This window comes from Aythya marila (genome assembly GCF_965140915.1).
Source record: "Aythya marila genome assembly, chromosome: 15".
Taxonomy (NCBI): Eukaryota; Metazoa; Chordata; class Aves; order Anseriformes; family Anatidae; genus Aythya; species Aythya marila.
This window is the reverse complement of record NC_139056.1, coordinates 13,599,183-13,614,059: the sequence shown is the minus strand read 5'-3', so window position 1 is coordinate 13,614,059 and position 14,877 is coordinate 13,599,183. Positions and strand designations below refer to the sequence as shown.

Genomic DNA, 14,877 nt, shown 5'->3' with positions numbered 1-14,877 from the left:
AAACAGTTTTAAATATTTCTCATTAAAGTCTGATACATACAATTCCGTGAGTGCTCTTTTACTCCCTGCAGAGTTCTGCTAACAGCAATTTCTCTTTGTTTCCTTTCAAAGAAAAGCCATGTCACTACAGAGGCTGAATGCTGAGAAAATGGCTAAAAGAAATGCCTGGGAGCTGCTGTCCCCGTTCTGTCCCATTCCTGTCCCTGCATGCTCTCGCACCTTCCCTGCACTCTGCAGAAAATGCCTGGTTAAGCCAGGAGTCTGAATGCACTTCAGCCCAACCAAATAGCCTTAATGAATTTGCTTGTAGATACCAATGTTTATTCCATTTCTACTGGGAATATCTTGACAAACTTGTTTGTTTGTTTTTCTTCACTGGGAGTAATAAACAGAAGCCTCTTGCACAGATACTACCCTTCATAGCAAAAAAGGTAATGAAACTAAAAGCAACTATAGCATCTGCAAAGCAAAAAATGCTCTAAGAGTTGAATTAAATTTCTGTACAACCCCACCAGCAGGAATTCTCTCACCCTGCAGGTGTGTTCAAACAGAACTGGGGTGCGGAGGGTTGCCCAGGGTTTTTCAGCTTATGAAACTGCACTCCAGAGTCCCTGAGCTCATGGGAAGCACTGGAGGGAATTACAAAAGGAAGATGGTATGATCACCATCCACGGTCAATGCCTTATTCTTTTGGAAAAAAAAAAAAAAAGAAAGAAAAAAAAAAGAGAGAATGGATTACTGAAGCTGCAAATTCCATATCTCTCCTTCAGTCCAATCAGACCCAGATTTGTTTATTGCTTTCAATTGTAGCACTCTACTTTTTCTTTAGAGCATGATTGAACTTCAATAGACATTTATAATTGGGCTCTATAAATTGTCTTCAATAGAAATAGTCTACATCAAGCTTCAGAGTACAAATAATTTTAGAAGAATTTTTCCTCTTCATTAGCTGTGGGGAAAGAGGAAATGGTGACTATAGTTTTCAATGTTTTTGCCAATTCTCATCCCATGATTGATGGAACAGTTATATTAGGTAAGGATCAAGTCCTTTCAGTTCAAAGTTGAAAAAAAAATCCAAAAAGTCTTAGTGTGGACTATCTTCTACACCTGCATTACTAAAAGAAAATAGTGTTAAAATTTGGATCAAGACAAACCCTTATTTTGGCAACCTGTACACTTACCATCATCCTTGGTTCTTTCTATAACTGGAGGAGAGCTGGGGACTCCATCTCCAATGCGAGTGAATGCCAAGACCTGGATCTCATAGAGCACATATTTCCGCAAGCCAGACAGCAGGCAAGACTGAGTGTGGTTCCCTCTCACTATTTGGCTCTTTGGTTCAGAGTCTAAATCTTTTGCTTTGAAAAGTATCTGTAGAATAAATGCATACGAATATGGAAAGAAAAACATATTACCGAAAGAAGGGTATGCATTTTAGATTCTTCCTTTTCACATGATATAAAATGAGATTAAATTCACCAGTCACCCCTTTCAAAAACAGCATGCTTCCGCTATCTTATCTGGTTGAGTTATGGATAATATTAACATCCCCCAAGTGAACAATAAATTACAAATGCAAAAACGTATCCAGGTAGTGCTTTAAAAATGTAGAAAACATGAAACTCCACTTGCATACCTTGTAACCTAGGACAAGACCATTCTGCTCTGACTCAGGGACTGCACTCCATGTCAGAAGGATCTGGGTTGAACTCACAGCTTCAGCGGACACATTCTCAGGAGGAGCAGAGGGAACTAGAATCAAACAGCATTACCAACAGCAGAAATAGGTAAAACATTCCAGGTCATTTTGCTCCATCTCCCTATCTGCTTGGGATTGTTTCAGGATCCCTTAGAATACTACTCTAATCCCAAAGGACTTGAATACATTCTGAACAATCCCTTCTTTTCTAGTTTCATTATACATCATCTTCACATTTCAGCCTACTTAATTTCTCACCAGTTTGTCTCAGAAATCATGATGTTTGTAAAGAGCTAAACACTCAACGCTAATCACAGTCTACAGAAGAACAGTAAATATAGACAGACATGAATAAACTTGAGGTTCTATATATTTGCAGTAATTAGAATCAAGTTTAAATTGCTGGACTTCTACAAACGTCTATCTCCTAGCATTTCTTTTCCTTATGCTTCATTTCCCTATGCCAAAAGCTAGAAATCTTTATGAATGAGAGTTTATCTTACAGTATGATCTACTCTATCACGAAGTTTTAAGCCACCCTGGCTTCCTATACTATCCAAAAGGAAATTATAGCATCTTGTCTAGTGTTAGCAATAATTCCAACCACTGGACAGCACCCAGACCTCCCAGTTCAGTAAGAAGTGCTTTAACCTCTAAGCCTTTTGATTATGTGATGGTGCTTAACGTTTGCAATACATCAATTATAGACAGATACATTAATGCAAGGTGTATTTTCAGGGATTGATACGGTGTAAATGAAAGATATGCCTATTTCATTTATGTTGCAAAATTGGCTTTTATGAAACTAGAAACATTATTAGAACTGATGGCACGGGAACACTGTAATTTTCTCTGACTTGAGAGAGGAGCAAACTTGCATTTTCTCATGCCATTAAAACTCAAGCCACTGCAAAACCACCATACAACTGCAAGCTTTTGTGGGCAAGCTTAATAGCACGCAGTGTTATGCAAGCAAAATTGGAGGCTATTTTTAAGAGTTCACATTTTATGCTGCCCTTTCACATTTTTTTCCTGTGGCATTTCCAACATCTGAAGGGTGCAATCTTTCCTAAAGCGTGATACACCTGTCAGACCTCAAGAGAACACTCACCAAGTTATGTTACACAAGTACTTATGGACAGTAAGGCTTGATTAGGTGCTGAATATATCACAAAAAGGAGCACAAGTCTCTGCCAAAAGTAATGCTGTCCAAATGAAAGAACAGATCAGCTGTTTTGAAGGCTAGCTTCTGAAGCTCCTAGCAACATGAACAAGATAATGAGTATGACACCGGAATTAATATAAATGGGGAAAAAAAAAAGACACTAGTCCTCACCCTTGTGCACTCAAGGTTAACCACAGAGATAGTCATTTCTGAAACAATTTCCCTGTTACCAATTATATGGGACATGAGGAACAGAGCACCATCACATGACACTGCAGCAGACTAAAATCCCATTTTTTTCCCCCTCCAACGCTGAAGTGCTCTTCTTTTTTTTTTTAAATCTTCTCCTAGATTTATCCCCCACAAGGATATAATTATGTTAAAGGAAAATAGATTGCCAGGAGCCATGAATGTCTTTGGATAGCTGCCATAACTTTATCTGTAGATCTTCACAAAGAGCTACTCCCACATGAATCACTTCTGGAGAGAGAAAGGGTGGAGGTGGGTCGCAGGAAACCAGAATGCATAGAGGAAAGAAGCCCTTTCCAGCCACATTTATTTTTATTTTATCTGCTTTGAATCCTTTCAAGAGTGAAAGTTCCTTTATTTTACAAATATTTCTTTTTCTCTTTGATCAGCAGCCACGAGATTTCCCGAATTCACAAAAGGTCGAGGCTGTGCCCGGGCTGGCCCTGTGTGCATGCTTTCTTTGAGGTGTGTGTACAATCACGCTGCTGGCAGGGGGACTCTAAAGCTAACAAAGGAGAGAATGGTTTGTTGGAAGATTTATTAGCTCAGACTCCTCCTAATTCCCAGTGACAGAGCAGCTGAATGTCCCCTTTCCCTGGGGAGGGATATAAACCCAACATCTAAATGGCAAAAATACTTGCATTGATCAAGTATTTTGCTCCATGTTAGTTTTCCATTGCTATTCTCATATTGGTGTTGAGAATTTTATTTTAATACGGATGTATGAATTCCAGACCTCTGACTGGTAGCATGGATCTTATTGTTGCCTATCTTTTGTCAGGTAATGCAGTTTGATCAGCCATTTAAGAACGAATTGAAATGTAACCTTCATTTCTTTGACCTCCCTACTCTCTTAGGATATCCTGTTTCAAAGTAATTACAGTTTGCTAAGACTGATTAGTGACTTGAGTGAGGCATATAGATCCTTCTGTCCTCTGCAAACTCTGTTCTCTAATGCTGTTTCCTTAACTATTGCACTGAAGACTTAGTTGAAAGCTCCAAAGCAAAGTTCTCATTAGCAACCTACAAGAACAGTGCAGAAGCCAAGCAAGTCTCCATAATATCGCAGAGCTTTAAGGAAATGAACCAGAAAAACTGAAACTAAATGATTAGTTAATCCAGCAAACTGCCAAACTGTACTTTAGAAGATCAAACATTAGAAATTATAGAGTTTCTGGTACTTTGCACTTGAACTTCAATAGGAAAACAAGTTTTTAAGGTTATCTGTCTTGGCATCCAAGATCGTGCATCCTCTTTCTATAGCTGATATAACCATATTTAATATACAGCAAATGATGCTGTTTTATGTCTCTAACTAGGCCAAAAGCATCTTTCAATAAGACAGTCTGAATTTTGGCTAAGAAAGCTAGATGGCATGATACAGTGGTTCTCTCCATAGCAAAAAGCACCATAGCTGGAGCACGAAACCATTTTGTGTATAAAATTAGATACTGCAGGCCACATTCTCAGCATGTATCAACTGACAAATCTTGCAGTGACATTGGACCACATTTGAATTATCAACTGATGCTTGGTTGCACCACGGTAACCGCTTCATGGAAGTCTGTCTCTGACTTTCATCAGAAATTGATCCTTGTGACCATGCTTGTGTAGGAGCTGATTTTGAAGACAACTATACACATTCATGTAGCTGAATACCAGAAAATATGAAGGAACTGGTTAGGTGTATCTGAGATGAACTCTTTGAAAATAAGGTTTGTATTTAAAACAAATCAGCCCTGTCATTGTTGCTCTAATAAATCAGATATCTTCACGTTTTCTTGTTTTTTCTATACTATACCTACTACATATTCAATTCATAGAGTATGAATTCAGCTTGTTACTTTGTACTTATTTTATGCTGTAAAATCAAGTAAGGTTTTTTTTTTTATGTTAGAAATTAAATAACACAAAAACAAAACAAAACAAAATCAGATTGATAAAACCTGTCCTGTTTAAAAATCCTAACTCATCCCCCTCCATTTTTAGCTGCTTGCATTTTTAACCCAGATTTTCATTTAAGGGCTTCCCAACTTTTTTAAGACTGGGTAACCAAAACCCACTGCATTATTTATTCTTCCTTTTTCTTTGTTTTAAGATGTTTCAAATTCAAGTGCTCCAGAATCAGGAGAATACCTGTACCAGCCTGCTCCTTTATTGTTAGAGTGTGTGCTTGCTCAGCTATTAGTGATAAGATCTCGTATCACAGTAAAGTCTTATTTTTAGTACAGATTTTGGACTCCAGTGACTGCATGGTCATTAGATAGCATGAGCTAATTTAGTGCCTGGACTCTAATTTCTGAGGCTCCTCGGATGGTGTGAAACCCAGAACTGAGAGTTCTGTCAACAAACCAGCTTGGACAATGTCACCTCTGGCCCACTTTGAGGGATGTTTAACATCTGCAGCATCAGTCAAAACCCACTTTCCTAGGACTTTGTATCTATAAAATGGAAAAAGAAATGTTTAGGATACCTGCTTTTGAAAGCCCAGGTGATAAATGTAATTTTTCTCATAATTCAAAAGACAGGTGTAAAAAATGTTTTGACCTCTTTCGCCAGCTTTTGATAATTTTATTCCTATTTTAACCTTATTCTGTGGTACATGCAGGTTAACTGCTGATTCCCTCTCTCATGCAGATTGCCCACGTACACTGCTTTTTGTATACTGCAAATTAAAGAAGATACATCCAAAAGGCTGAGCCCTGACTTGCTCTGTTCAAAAAATCAGATGTTAGTATCAAAGAAAATACATGAAAAAAACAAATGAGTCCTTATGCCTAGATCACAGCTTTGTATTATTTTGATCCTGGTTTCAGTGTGCCTCCTATAATCATTTTCAAGTCAACCTTCTTTTAATACCGCAAGAGAAAATGCCAAATACACACATGTAACCTCTGATCTTTAGATGCTGAGCAAGAGCACTATAATCCTAAGGTTTTATGAAATCACTTAATCTTAGTATTTACTACATTTCAAAAGAAGTGTTTGAAGAGTAGTGGAAAGGAGAAAATGGAGCATGCGGTATCTTTTTATTATGATACAAAACACTTCAAAACTATTTTGTCTGGGTCATGCTATCTCTAACTCCAGTACAAACATGCCCTGTTTAAAATACCTCTGGCAATAGCTTTCCAATTACTACTTCCCAAAAAGCAGCACTTTAATGGAAGGGGATGACTTTGTCTGGCCTTCTTCTCAGCTAGTTCAAAGGACAGTTATCTGAACCAGCAGACCAAATCGTGCACTACACACAGTGCTTCCATTTCACACCAACCAGCACTGCATGGTACAGAGGGAACACACATGTACCTGTGTCTGTAAGTGTAGGGTACGCATAATATTAAACTGAAAAGCATTTTTATTAAGAAAAATGAGAAAAAATAGTAAGAAAAAATATCAGCATTGGACCATAGGTCACAAGAAGCTTTTATTATATAACTTTTAAAACATAAGTGTCATCCTTTCTTTTAATCATTCACTTGCAATATGAATTTTAATTTATCAGGTGCATGTAGGGCAGGTTTGGAAACAGGCTATGTGGAAGTTAACAGCTAGAGAGCAGCTTTTCAAGATCTGCTTTACTGTTGCTACTGAGCTAACAATAATTTACTGTTGCCTGAAATTGTGAGTTTGCTTATGGTATTTGAAGTCTCTATGCGAGTATGGATGAATCAGCTAGGCAGTACAGTACCCACGCTCTATGTCTACATGAAGGTTATGTCTATATAACCTTGTGTACACAATTTTAGAAGGTAGTTTTGAAAATGTGTCATCAAAAGCTCAGATAATTATCTTATTTCTATGTGGCTAATCAGCTCTCTAAAATAATTTGTGCCCTTTTAGAAATACTTGGAGTTTGAAATTAAATTTCAGATAATCGTAACTGCCAGAAAACCTGCCCCATAACAGAGGGAGATAGGGGAAGGGGGAGAATTAGGAGCAATGGAGCTACTAGGGAGGGAGAGGAAGCGTGTGCTGGCTGCTCAGTAAGAGAAGGCTGTACACAAGCTTCTTGTTGTGCTACCTGTTATGCTGCCAAACTGGGGCAGGAGTGGGGAGAGGTTGTTTTATTTGCTTTAAATAAACAACCCTCAGGTTTATGCATGAAAACATGGTAGGAGTAAGACAAATAAATAAATAAACCCCCTCAAATGTCTATACGTCTTTTTGCCTTCAGTGCGTCTAGAGATTGTTTTTTTTCCTTTCATTTTTGATTTAATGGATCAACAAGCAAAAAAAAAAAAAAAAAAAGCAAAAAAAAAAAAGCTGAACAAAAAGGCATAGAATGCTGAAAATTCTCCAGCATGTCCTTCACGGCAGACACAGTGCTTTGACTTACCAGACTCCCGTGTACGACCTCTCACTACTTCACTCCATGGTCCCGCCCCGATGGCATTGAAAGCCTGGATCTGCAGTTCATACTCCGTCCACTCCTCCAGATCTTCGATCGTGTACTCTCTCTCCAGTCGGTTGTTAATAACCTTCATCAGGGTGGGAGACTGCAGATCCGCACGCCAGAACTTTATCCTGTACCCCACCGATTCTGGATTGCCATTATACTGTGTGTCGGGGAGGGGCTGCCAGAGAAACAGACAAAGAAAAGCACAATATTACTACACAGAACACACTGCCAGGGCTTTCCACGCTGTACGCTAAGGCTGTCTAAACTCGTATAAGGCCACAGGAAGGCAAAAGAGAAAGGAGGATTGATTTCCAGGTTTATTTATCTTTCATTTCTCTAATTTCTGTGTTGCTTGAAAATTTCTTTTAATTTTTACCTTTATTTTGTACCACGTAGATATGCTGGCAGAACTGTGCCACTTGCTGTGGGTGTATCAACAGAGATGATACCAACAGAATATATTCAGGGCTTTGTGATTAATTATGGAAATGAATGATAAATTGCTGGAGCATGTGACAAATTCATTTATCGTATTTTTTAAAAAACTTTTTTACTGACTCTCTCCCTATTCATTTATCAGCAGAGATTTATTCCAGTATTCTAACTCCTCAAGCAATTTGGGAGATTAAAATATGAAATAATTAGCCTACTTCATGAAGTTTCAAGTTTCTCCTCATAAAACTAACTACACGATGCCACGGATGGCTGAGATTCAGTTCTGATTCACTGGCAAAGTTTGATATACATTAACATTTCACAGCTTAGAAGACTATATCCCGCAGGCAAGCAGGGCTAAAAATGTGACCCTTATTCTGTTGGAAGGAAGGAATTCCCAGCTCCCAGAGGGACACAGATTCACCTGTAGGTCTTGAAAAAAAGAGATTAAACACTTTCAAATGCTGATGTTATCAAGCATGAAAAAGGTATGCCAGGGCATTTTTAGCTGTGGCTGTTGCTCCTTCTGAACCTTGCACAGTTGGACTCACGAAAACCAGGCTCCCAGATAGTGCAACATGGAAACACAATCTTAAAAGTTTTTAAAAGTCTCTAAAACAACTTTGAGTTAATTTTGATGTAAGACGTGTAGGTCTGGCTATAGTACCAAAGGTTTAACAATGTGGGCACGTTATTCACACAGTAAAGCCATGAAGGAGTTACATGGGTCCTATCAAATGAACTGCAAAGGCTTTTCTACACATCCTGAGGTGATGCCTTCGCGTTTGATGTTTTGGGCTTTCAAGGTTCAGAACTAACTCCTGTTCCATTGACAAATTAGAATTATTCCTGGCTGATGGGAGAAATCCCCTCCTGTTTCTGTAGCCTGATTTTGACTTCTAGATGTAATGAGTTTATGCATGGAAAAGCTAACGCTTTGGCAAAAGGAAACCTGCGCTTCATCAGCTTCACACCACAGTAACCCCAGCGGAAAATCCGACCTAACAGGCGAGAAGAAAAACCATTCTGGAGCAGGTTAATTGCCAAACAAGTCCCAGTGTGGCCACCCTACAGGTAAGTGAGACAGTCAAAGGGGCACAGCAGTGTCATCAATCACTGCATCTTTGCAATTAATCAGTTGTGTCTACGCTTTATCACATAACTCCATAGCCTTTCACATAAATATCTTCCTACAGGAGCGTAACATGCAAACTTTGCTGTCTTTGAACTGCAGCGATTCAGTACGGGCAGGATGACTGTCAACGGCCTGTGTGTACCTTCTGGGGGCTGTTTTATATAGAGCAAACAACTGAGCCCTAGGAAACTGCAAATTGGCTCCAGTATTATATTTCTGTCCCACATGTTGACCCAGACTGTGGAACTAGAGTCTCAAAAGCCGAGGCTTTACACACAGGCATATATTCCCCTGATGAAGTGGCAGAGGCAGTGGCAGTAGGTAATTTAAGTGATTAATAAGGCACTTAAGGTAAGTCTCAGATTTCTGAGTATTCTGAAAAAGGAAATCATTTTGCCGTCACTCCTTATGCCAGACGCAAGGAAAAAAAATAGCATCGCTGAGCTGGGGACTGCCTCCGCGCCTCGGGTGCTGGCACCCCCTCATCACCACTCGATGGCTCACCACCCAGCGCATCCACAGGCTGGTCTCGCTCGCCGTGCGCACGGTCACGCTCCCAGGGGCGACGTCCGGAGGAGCCTGCAGCGTCTGGATAACCCGCGAGGGCTGGCTCAGAGGGCTGGGGCCCACCACGTTCACCTGCCGCATCCGGAACCTGCAGCAGAGGGACGAGGCTCAACGAGAGGCACCTTGTGTTCCCAAACACCCAAAGGGTGGGAAAACACGAACGGGGTCTCTCTAAATGTTCTGCAAAGGTCATCGCGTGTAGGTCCCCTTTGTATTCACCGCTGAATGGCTGATGGTAACCGTTTTCTGATCCTCTCAGGTATTTAAAAAAATGAAAACGAGATTAGCTTAGGGTCTATTAGAAACTTAGGTATTTGTGTGAGAAATTCACGTTAATTATGCTAAGTCTGATGAGCTTATGCTAGCTGTAAGTGATTTTCTCTTGCAGCACTTACACAATACATCCAGAAAGGTATTAAAATATCAAACTTCAGATATTCTCATTCCCTGTCAATATAAAAAATATTCTGGTGATAACATTTCCCCTCAATTACTGGTTGAAAGAAGCTGATTTATCCCCATGCTGCATTTTCAGGTTTCCTGCACAAGTAAGATTAAGTTATTTAATATGGATATGGTTCTTTAAAAAATAACCTGTCTGCTTGAAACCATCTCTTCTACAATAGAAATCCCTACTGGGTCAGAAGAGATTTAGAGAAATCTTTTTTTCAGGAAGCACCAAATAATTAAGACGTGCTGTACATTTCAGATACTCTCACCCATCATAAACACAAGAAGGTACTGCAATTAGAGGCATCCAGCACTTGCACATAAATACATGACCTGCTCATATTAAACAATTCAATTTTGGACCTAATGACTGAACTTGGAGAAAGGGTGAGCTAGTCAACATAGCTGTGTTTACTTATCTTCCCTGATCTCCTTGGAAAATGCATTAAAGGAAACACATTAAACAAATACTGTCCTTGATTCTAGTGTCAAACCTTGGCACAAAATATAGAAAAGAGGCTGGCCGATAAAGATGTGGTCTGATAATTAGCTTTCATGATTTATTTCCTAAGTAGGTAATAAGTAAAGCTGACTAGAGAACAACAAATCCATTTGGCAACAACACTCGAGGTTTAAAAAAAATTACATAAAATTGTTCTAGACAAACAAAATAAAAAAGCTCATCTTTGTGAGAGAAAATAGGTAAAATTCAAGGAGCTGCTTTAGTGTACAAATGATGATGAAGAAAATCAGAGGGTTCAGGGGTCACTCTAATATTCAGTAAGTATGTAAGGAAAATGAGTGTGATGCTCCAGAGAGAGAAAAGAGATGTAGCAGCAAAATAAACCAGAAAGTTCGATAGAAAAATGTGTGTATATCTATCTATCTATCTATATCCCAAACTCATCATACACTTTGTTATTATTTGTTAGCCCTAAGACAGTTCTCAATGCCTCTGGTATGTGTGTAAGTGATACTTTGCATGGACACCGAACACTGAGCTCTGGTACAATCTGCACTTTACTATCACCTATGCCTCTTCAGCTTTAAAGATCTACCATTTTGGAGAGCAAAGTCTTTTCAACCTAGGTCATTTTTCTAAACTTCTGTACAAGATATCTCTGCCCATGTACCAAAGTTTAGAAAGAGCTTTTATTTGAAAAAAAAAAAAAAAAAAAAAAAAAAAAAAAAAAAAAACAGAAAAAGAAAAAGAAAAAAAAGGATAAAAAGTAAAGTACTTTAATAAAAGGGTGAGGTGTAGGACACTTCAGTGGAGAGTTTGTGAAACTCTCCAGTATGTTTCTGGGCTTTTGACTAAGGGAAGAAGACTAGTGGTGTACCAATTAGTTTTAAATGATACAAACTTTACTTTGGTTTTATCTAATGCTAGCTCTCTACAGCACATGGGATAGCTAACTGGCCTTTCAGAAAGGGGAAAATGTACAAAGCTTCTTGCAAGTTGATTTAACACTTGTCACTATACCTCCTTGCCAACGAGACTTTATGTTAGCAAGCTATTTCATAAAGTATTTTTGTTATGATTGAATATCTCAAATTCTCAAATCTTATCTATACTAAAGCAATGCATCACTTGCATTGCATTGATTTAAAAATCAACCTCATTTAACAGGGGTGCACCCATAACGTAGATGCACTTCAATCAGCTTAAGCCTTGCATATATCTATTAAGTTTAATTTGGGAAATTCTTATAAACAAAGGCTTCATCTAATTGATGTTACCAAATTAAGCTAAATCAATAAAATGATGTTTGAACTGATGTAAATATGTAATTACAAGTTTGCACCAGTTTAACTACAATTGATTTGTCACTGATTGATGTTACACTGGTGCGCCCTTTAGCTGAGAGAAGTCACAGGAAATCAGTTACTCATAATACCATTTCACTTTGCACTTGTCTTCCCTTTTAAATGTTATGAACTATATTGCATGCAAATTATAATTAACAGTATCAGACAAACAATTTTAAGTATAAACTGTGGAAACAGTGAACCTTTTCCCTTTTGTTCGGATAACAAAATACAGCCAGCTGTTACTGATTAGGAAAGCTGTTCCATGATGCAATTAACTTTTTTTTCTTTTTTTTTTTCCCCCCACACTGCAGCTAATTACCTGCTGTTCTTACCTGTAATGAGTGTAAGGAGTAAGGTTTGGTACCTCCAGCATCTGAGCATCAGGTTCATTCTCCACCTCATGGAGATTCACCCACTCTTCTTCATCACCTAGTACACCAACCTGTATAAAGAAAAGGTAGGAACAAATATAAAGCAGACTATACGTGTGTGTGTTGCATACCTATGTGTGTGTGTGTATATATATAAGATCTGTGTGTGTGTGTATATATGTAATTTTACATACCCAATTTTGCAATTTGTGCCATTCAGTGCAATGGAAGGACAAATACTTCTAAACATGTGATATCCATTTAATATTTATTTTCACATAACAAGACATTAGCTATTTGTAAGGCAACAGCATAACCAAGTTAGCCAACTTGTACCTAATTGGTACTTCACCGGGATTCTCTGATAGGATCTATTCCAGAAAAACACCGTGAGTGCTATTACCCCATTCAATCTCACTGCCGCAATACAAAAATATTAAGGAGTAATATAACAAAATGAAAAATAGCCTTGATAATAACTTACATGAACTGATGCATACTAAGTAAGTCTCAATGGAGGTAAAACGCTACACAAATGAAGACAGAGAAACAAGAACAAAGTCAAAGAACATAAGTGTTTTAACCTCATCTACTGGGCTGCACTTAGACCAAGCTCTTCCACATGCAGAGCTTTGTAATAATTAATCACAGCACTGCTGAGAATCAGCCCAACACGTCCCTCAGCTACAGCGCTGTTAGAAGGGATGGAAGGGTGATGGGAGCCAAAAGCATTACTTTCCGTATAGATTTTTGGAGATGATATTAAGATGAATGAGGACTTAAGAAGGAAATCAACAAGACACGAGAGGAAGGCCAGCCTGAAATGGGACCCTGGTAGGCGGCAGTAGGAGCAGGCAGGGCTGTGTGCTTAAGAGCCATAGAAGGAGATGTACGAGAGGTGGTAGATGTCTGAATTTCACATTGGAGATTCACCAATGTAGAAACACAGAGGACCTTAGAAAATACTCCCTGCTATAATTGCCTAGCACCATGCGCTTTTTTACTCATGTGCTTCAGCCCTGCCACAATGAAAGAGGGTCTTTGCTTCAATTCAATGAGGGAGTGATGTTCTTATCACTATGTTCTTTCACTACAGCTCCAGGAAGATTCCACTTCATCAAGATTTAAGAACATAAAAAATATCCTTTGGGGTAGAACAAGTAGACCAGGAAGAACAAGTAGACCATTTCAGCTCCAACACAGCAGCAGCAAGTAGCATTTTGTGAGAGCCGCAATCCTGGCCATAGCTGTAGTCAGTTCCCTCACCCTGGCCTGGTATCCACAATTCTGGGTTGAGGGATATTAGAGGGACATACGCAGCTATTGCTTTAGTATCTATTTATGGACTTCACGTCCATTAAGGTGACTAATCCTTTTTTAACCTTCTGACACTATCTACTTCCACAGCCTGCTGTGGCAACAAATTTCAGAAGCTCAAGACCCAGTGTGTAAAGAGCTACTCTCTTTAATCTTTTTTAAATAGATCCCTACAAGTTCTGTATACTAGCTACAGCCATTGACACTGTCAAGGCACTTGATAGGCAACATAGCCCAAAGTATCTAGCAAATCCCAAGTATTTTGAACAGAAAATAAGGTTTCTTGCACTCTTTCTTTCTTTCTTTCCCCTACAGGAGAAGCCGCCTGATTTATTTATAGATGTTTTAGTTCTTTGCTCACTCAGGAGTTGATGTGCTGCATATTTATGTTTGTGCATGAAGAAATGACACAAGGAAAATTAGGCCAAAGAAATAAGTTCTGCATTGCACAGCAAAAGGAAGCCTCTGTGATCTTCCTAGCAGAGGACTCCTTTCATGGAGGAACGTGGTTGCAAAGGTGTTGGTGGGTCTTTCAGTCTCGATGGGTATCACAGACACTGCTAAACACCAAAGATCTTATAATCTACACTGACATTTATTTTATGGGCCTTTGAAATTCCCAGTCCCAACTGTGCTCCAGAAATTCTAGTGAAGTTCATGGATAGAGAAGCTTAAAGGAAGCATCTTGAGACAGGTCCGCATGGTAAAACAGAACAGACCTAAACACAACACCGAGACCAAAGCGATGATAGAGATGTTTTTTCACAGAAACACAGAACACTATTAAAAGAGTTTCTGATTAATTCTGTAGAATGCTTATTTTTACAAAATTCCTTGCTCTTAACAGTATCTCCTCAAAGTGCTGCAGTAATTGTATAGCAACAATTCAGTGTTTTGGAGACTGCAAATAATCTCCAGTAGTGAGTTAGAGTCTTCTTTTTATATTCCAAGAACAATAAGAGCTTTTAAAATATTTCTTGCATAGGGGAAAAAAAAAAAAAGACCACAGGTTTCGATCATTATGCAGCAGCAGGCAGGTCATTAATACGCATTAAGGACCACATGGTTCAGACCCAGAGGCCCACAGGGCTGAGAACAATTGACATTGACTCAAGCTTGAGAGGTGTCCAAAACCCCTGCCTGTTTTGCAGATATGCATTTACCAGCTGGCTGCAAAGGTGAAAATATTAAGGATCTTTTACTGATTGAGAGCTGGTGAAAGCTTTTATGCTCACAGGACTATGGCAAGCTCCCCAAAGGCTATCCCAGGAGATA

General features: G+C 38.9%; 1 protein-coding gene across 2 annotated transcripts in view; it reads right to left on the bottom strand.

Annotated features, from left to right (window-relative positions):
- SDK1 (sidekick cell adhesion molecule 1) overlaps window positions 1-14,877 on the bottom strand; it is a 396,992-nt gene that overhangs the window by 74,894 nt on the left and 307,221 nt on the right. For both annotated transcript variants that reach the window (XM_082772472.1, XM_082772473.1), the window contains exons 23-27: window positions 12,247-12,356; window positions 9,590-9,740; window positions 7,453-7,690; window positions 1,637-1,752; window positions 1,182-1,371 (exon numbers count right to left, since the gene is read on the bottom strand). In XM_082772472.1, the coding sequence (XP_082628598.1) occupies window positions 1,182-1,371; window positions 1,637-1,752; window positions 7,453-7,690; window positions 9,590-9,740; window positions 12,247-12,356 (805 nt within the window). The remainder of the gene's footprint in view (window positions 1-1,181; window positions 1,372-1,636; window positions 1,753-7,452; window positions 7,691-9,589; window positions 9,741-12,246; window positions 12,357-14,877) is intronic.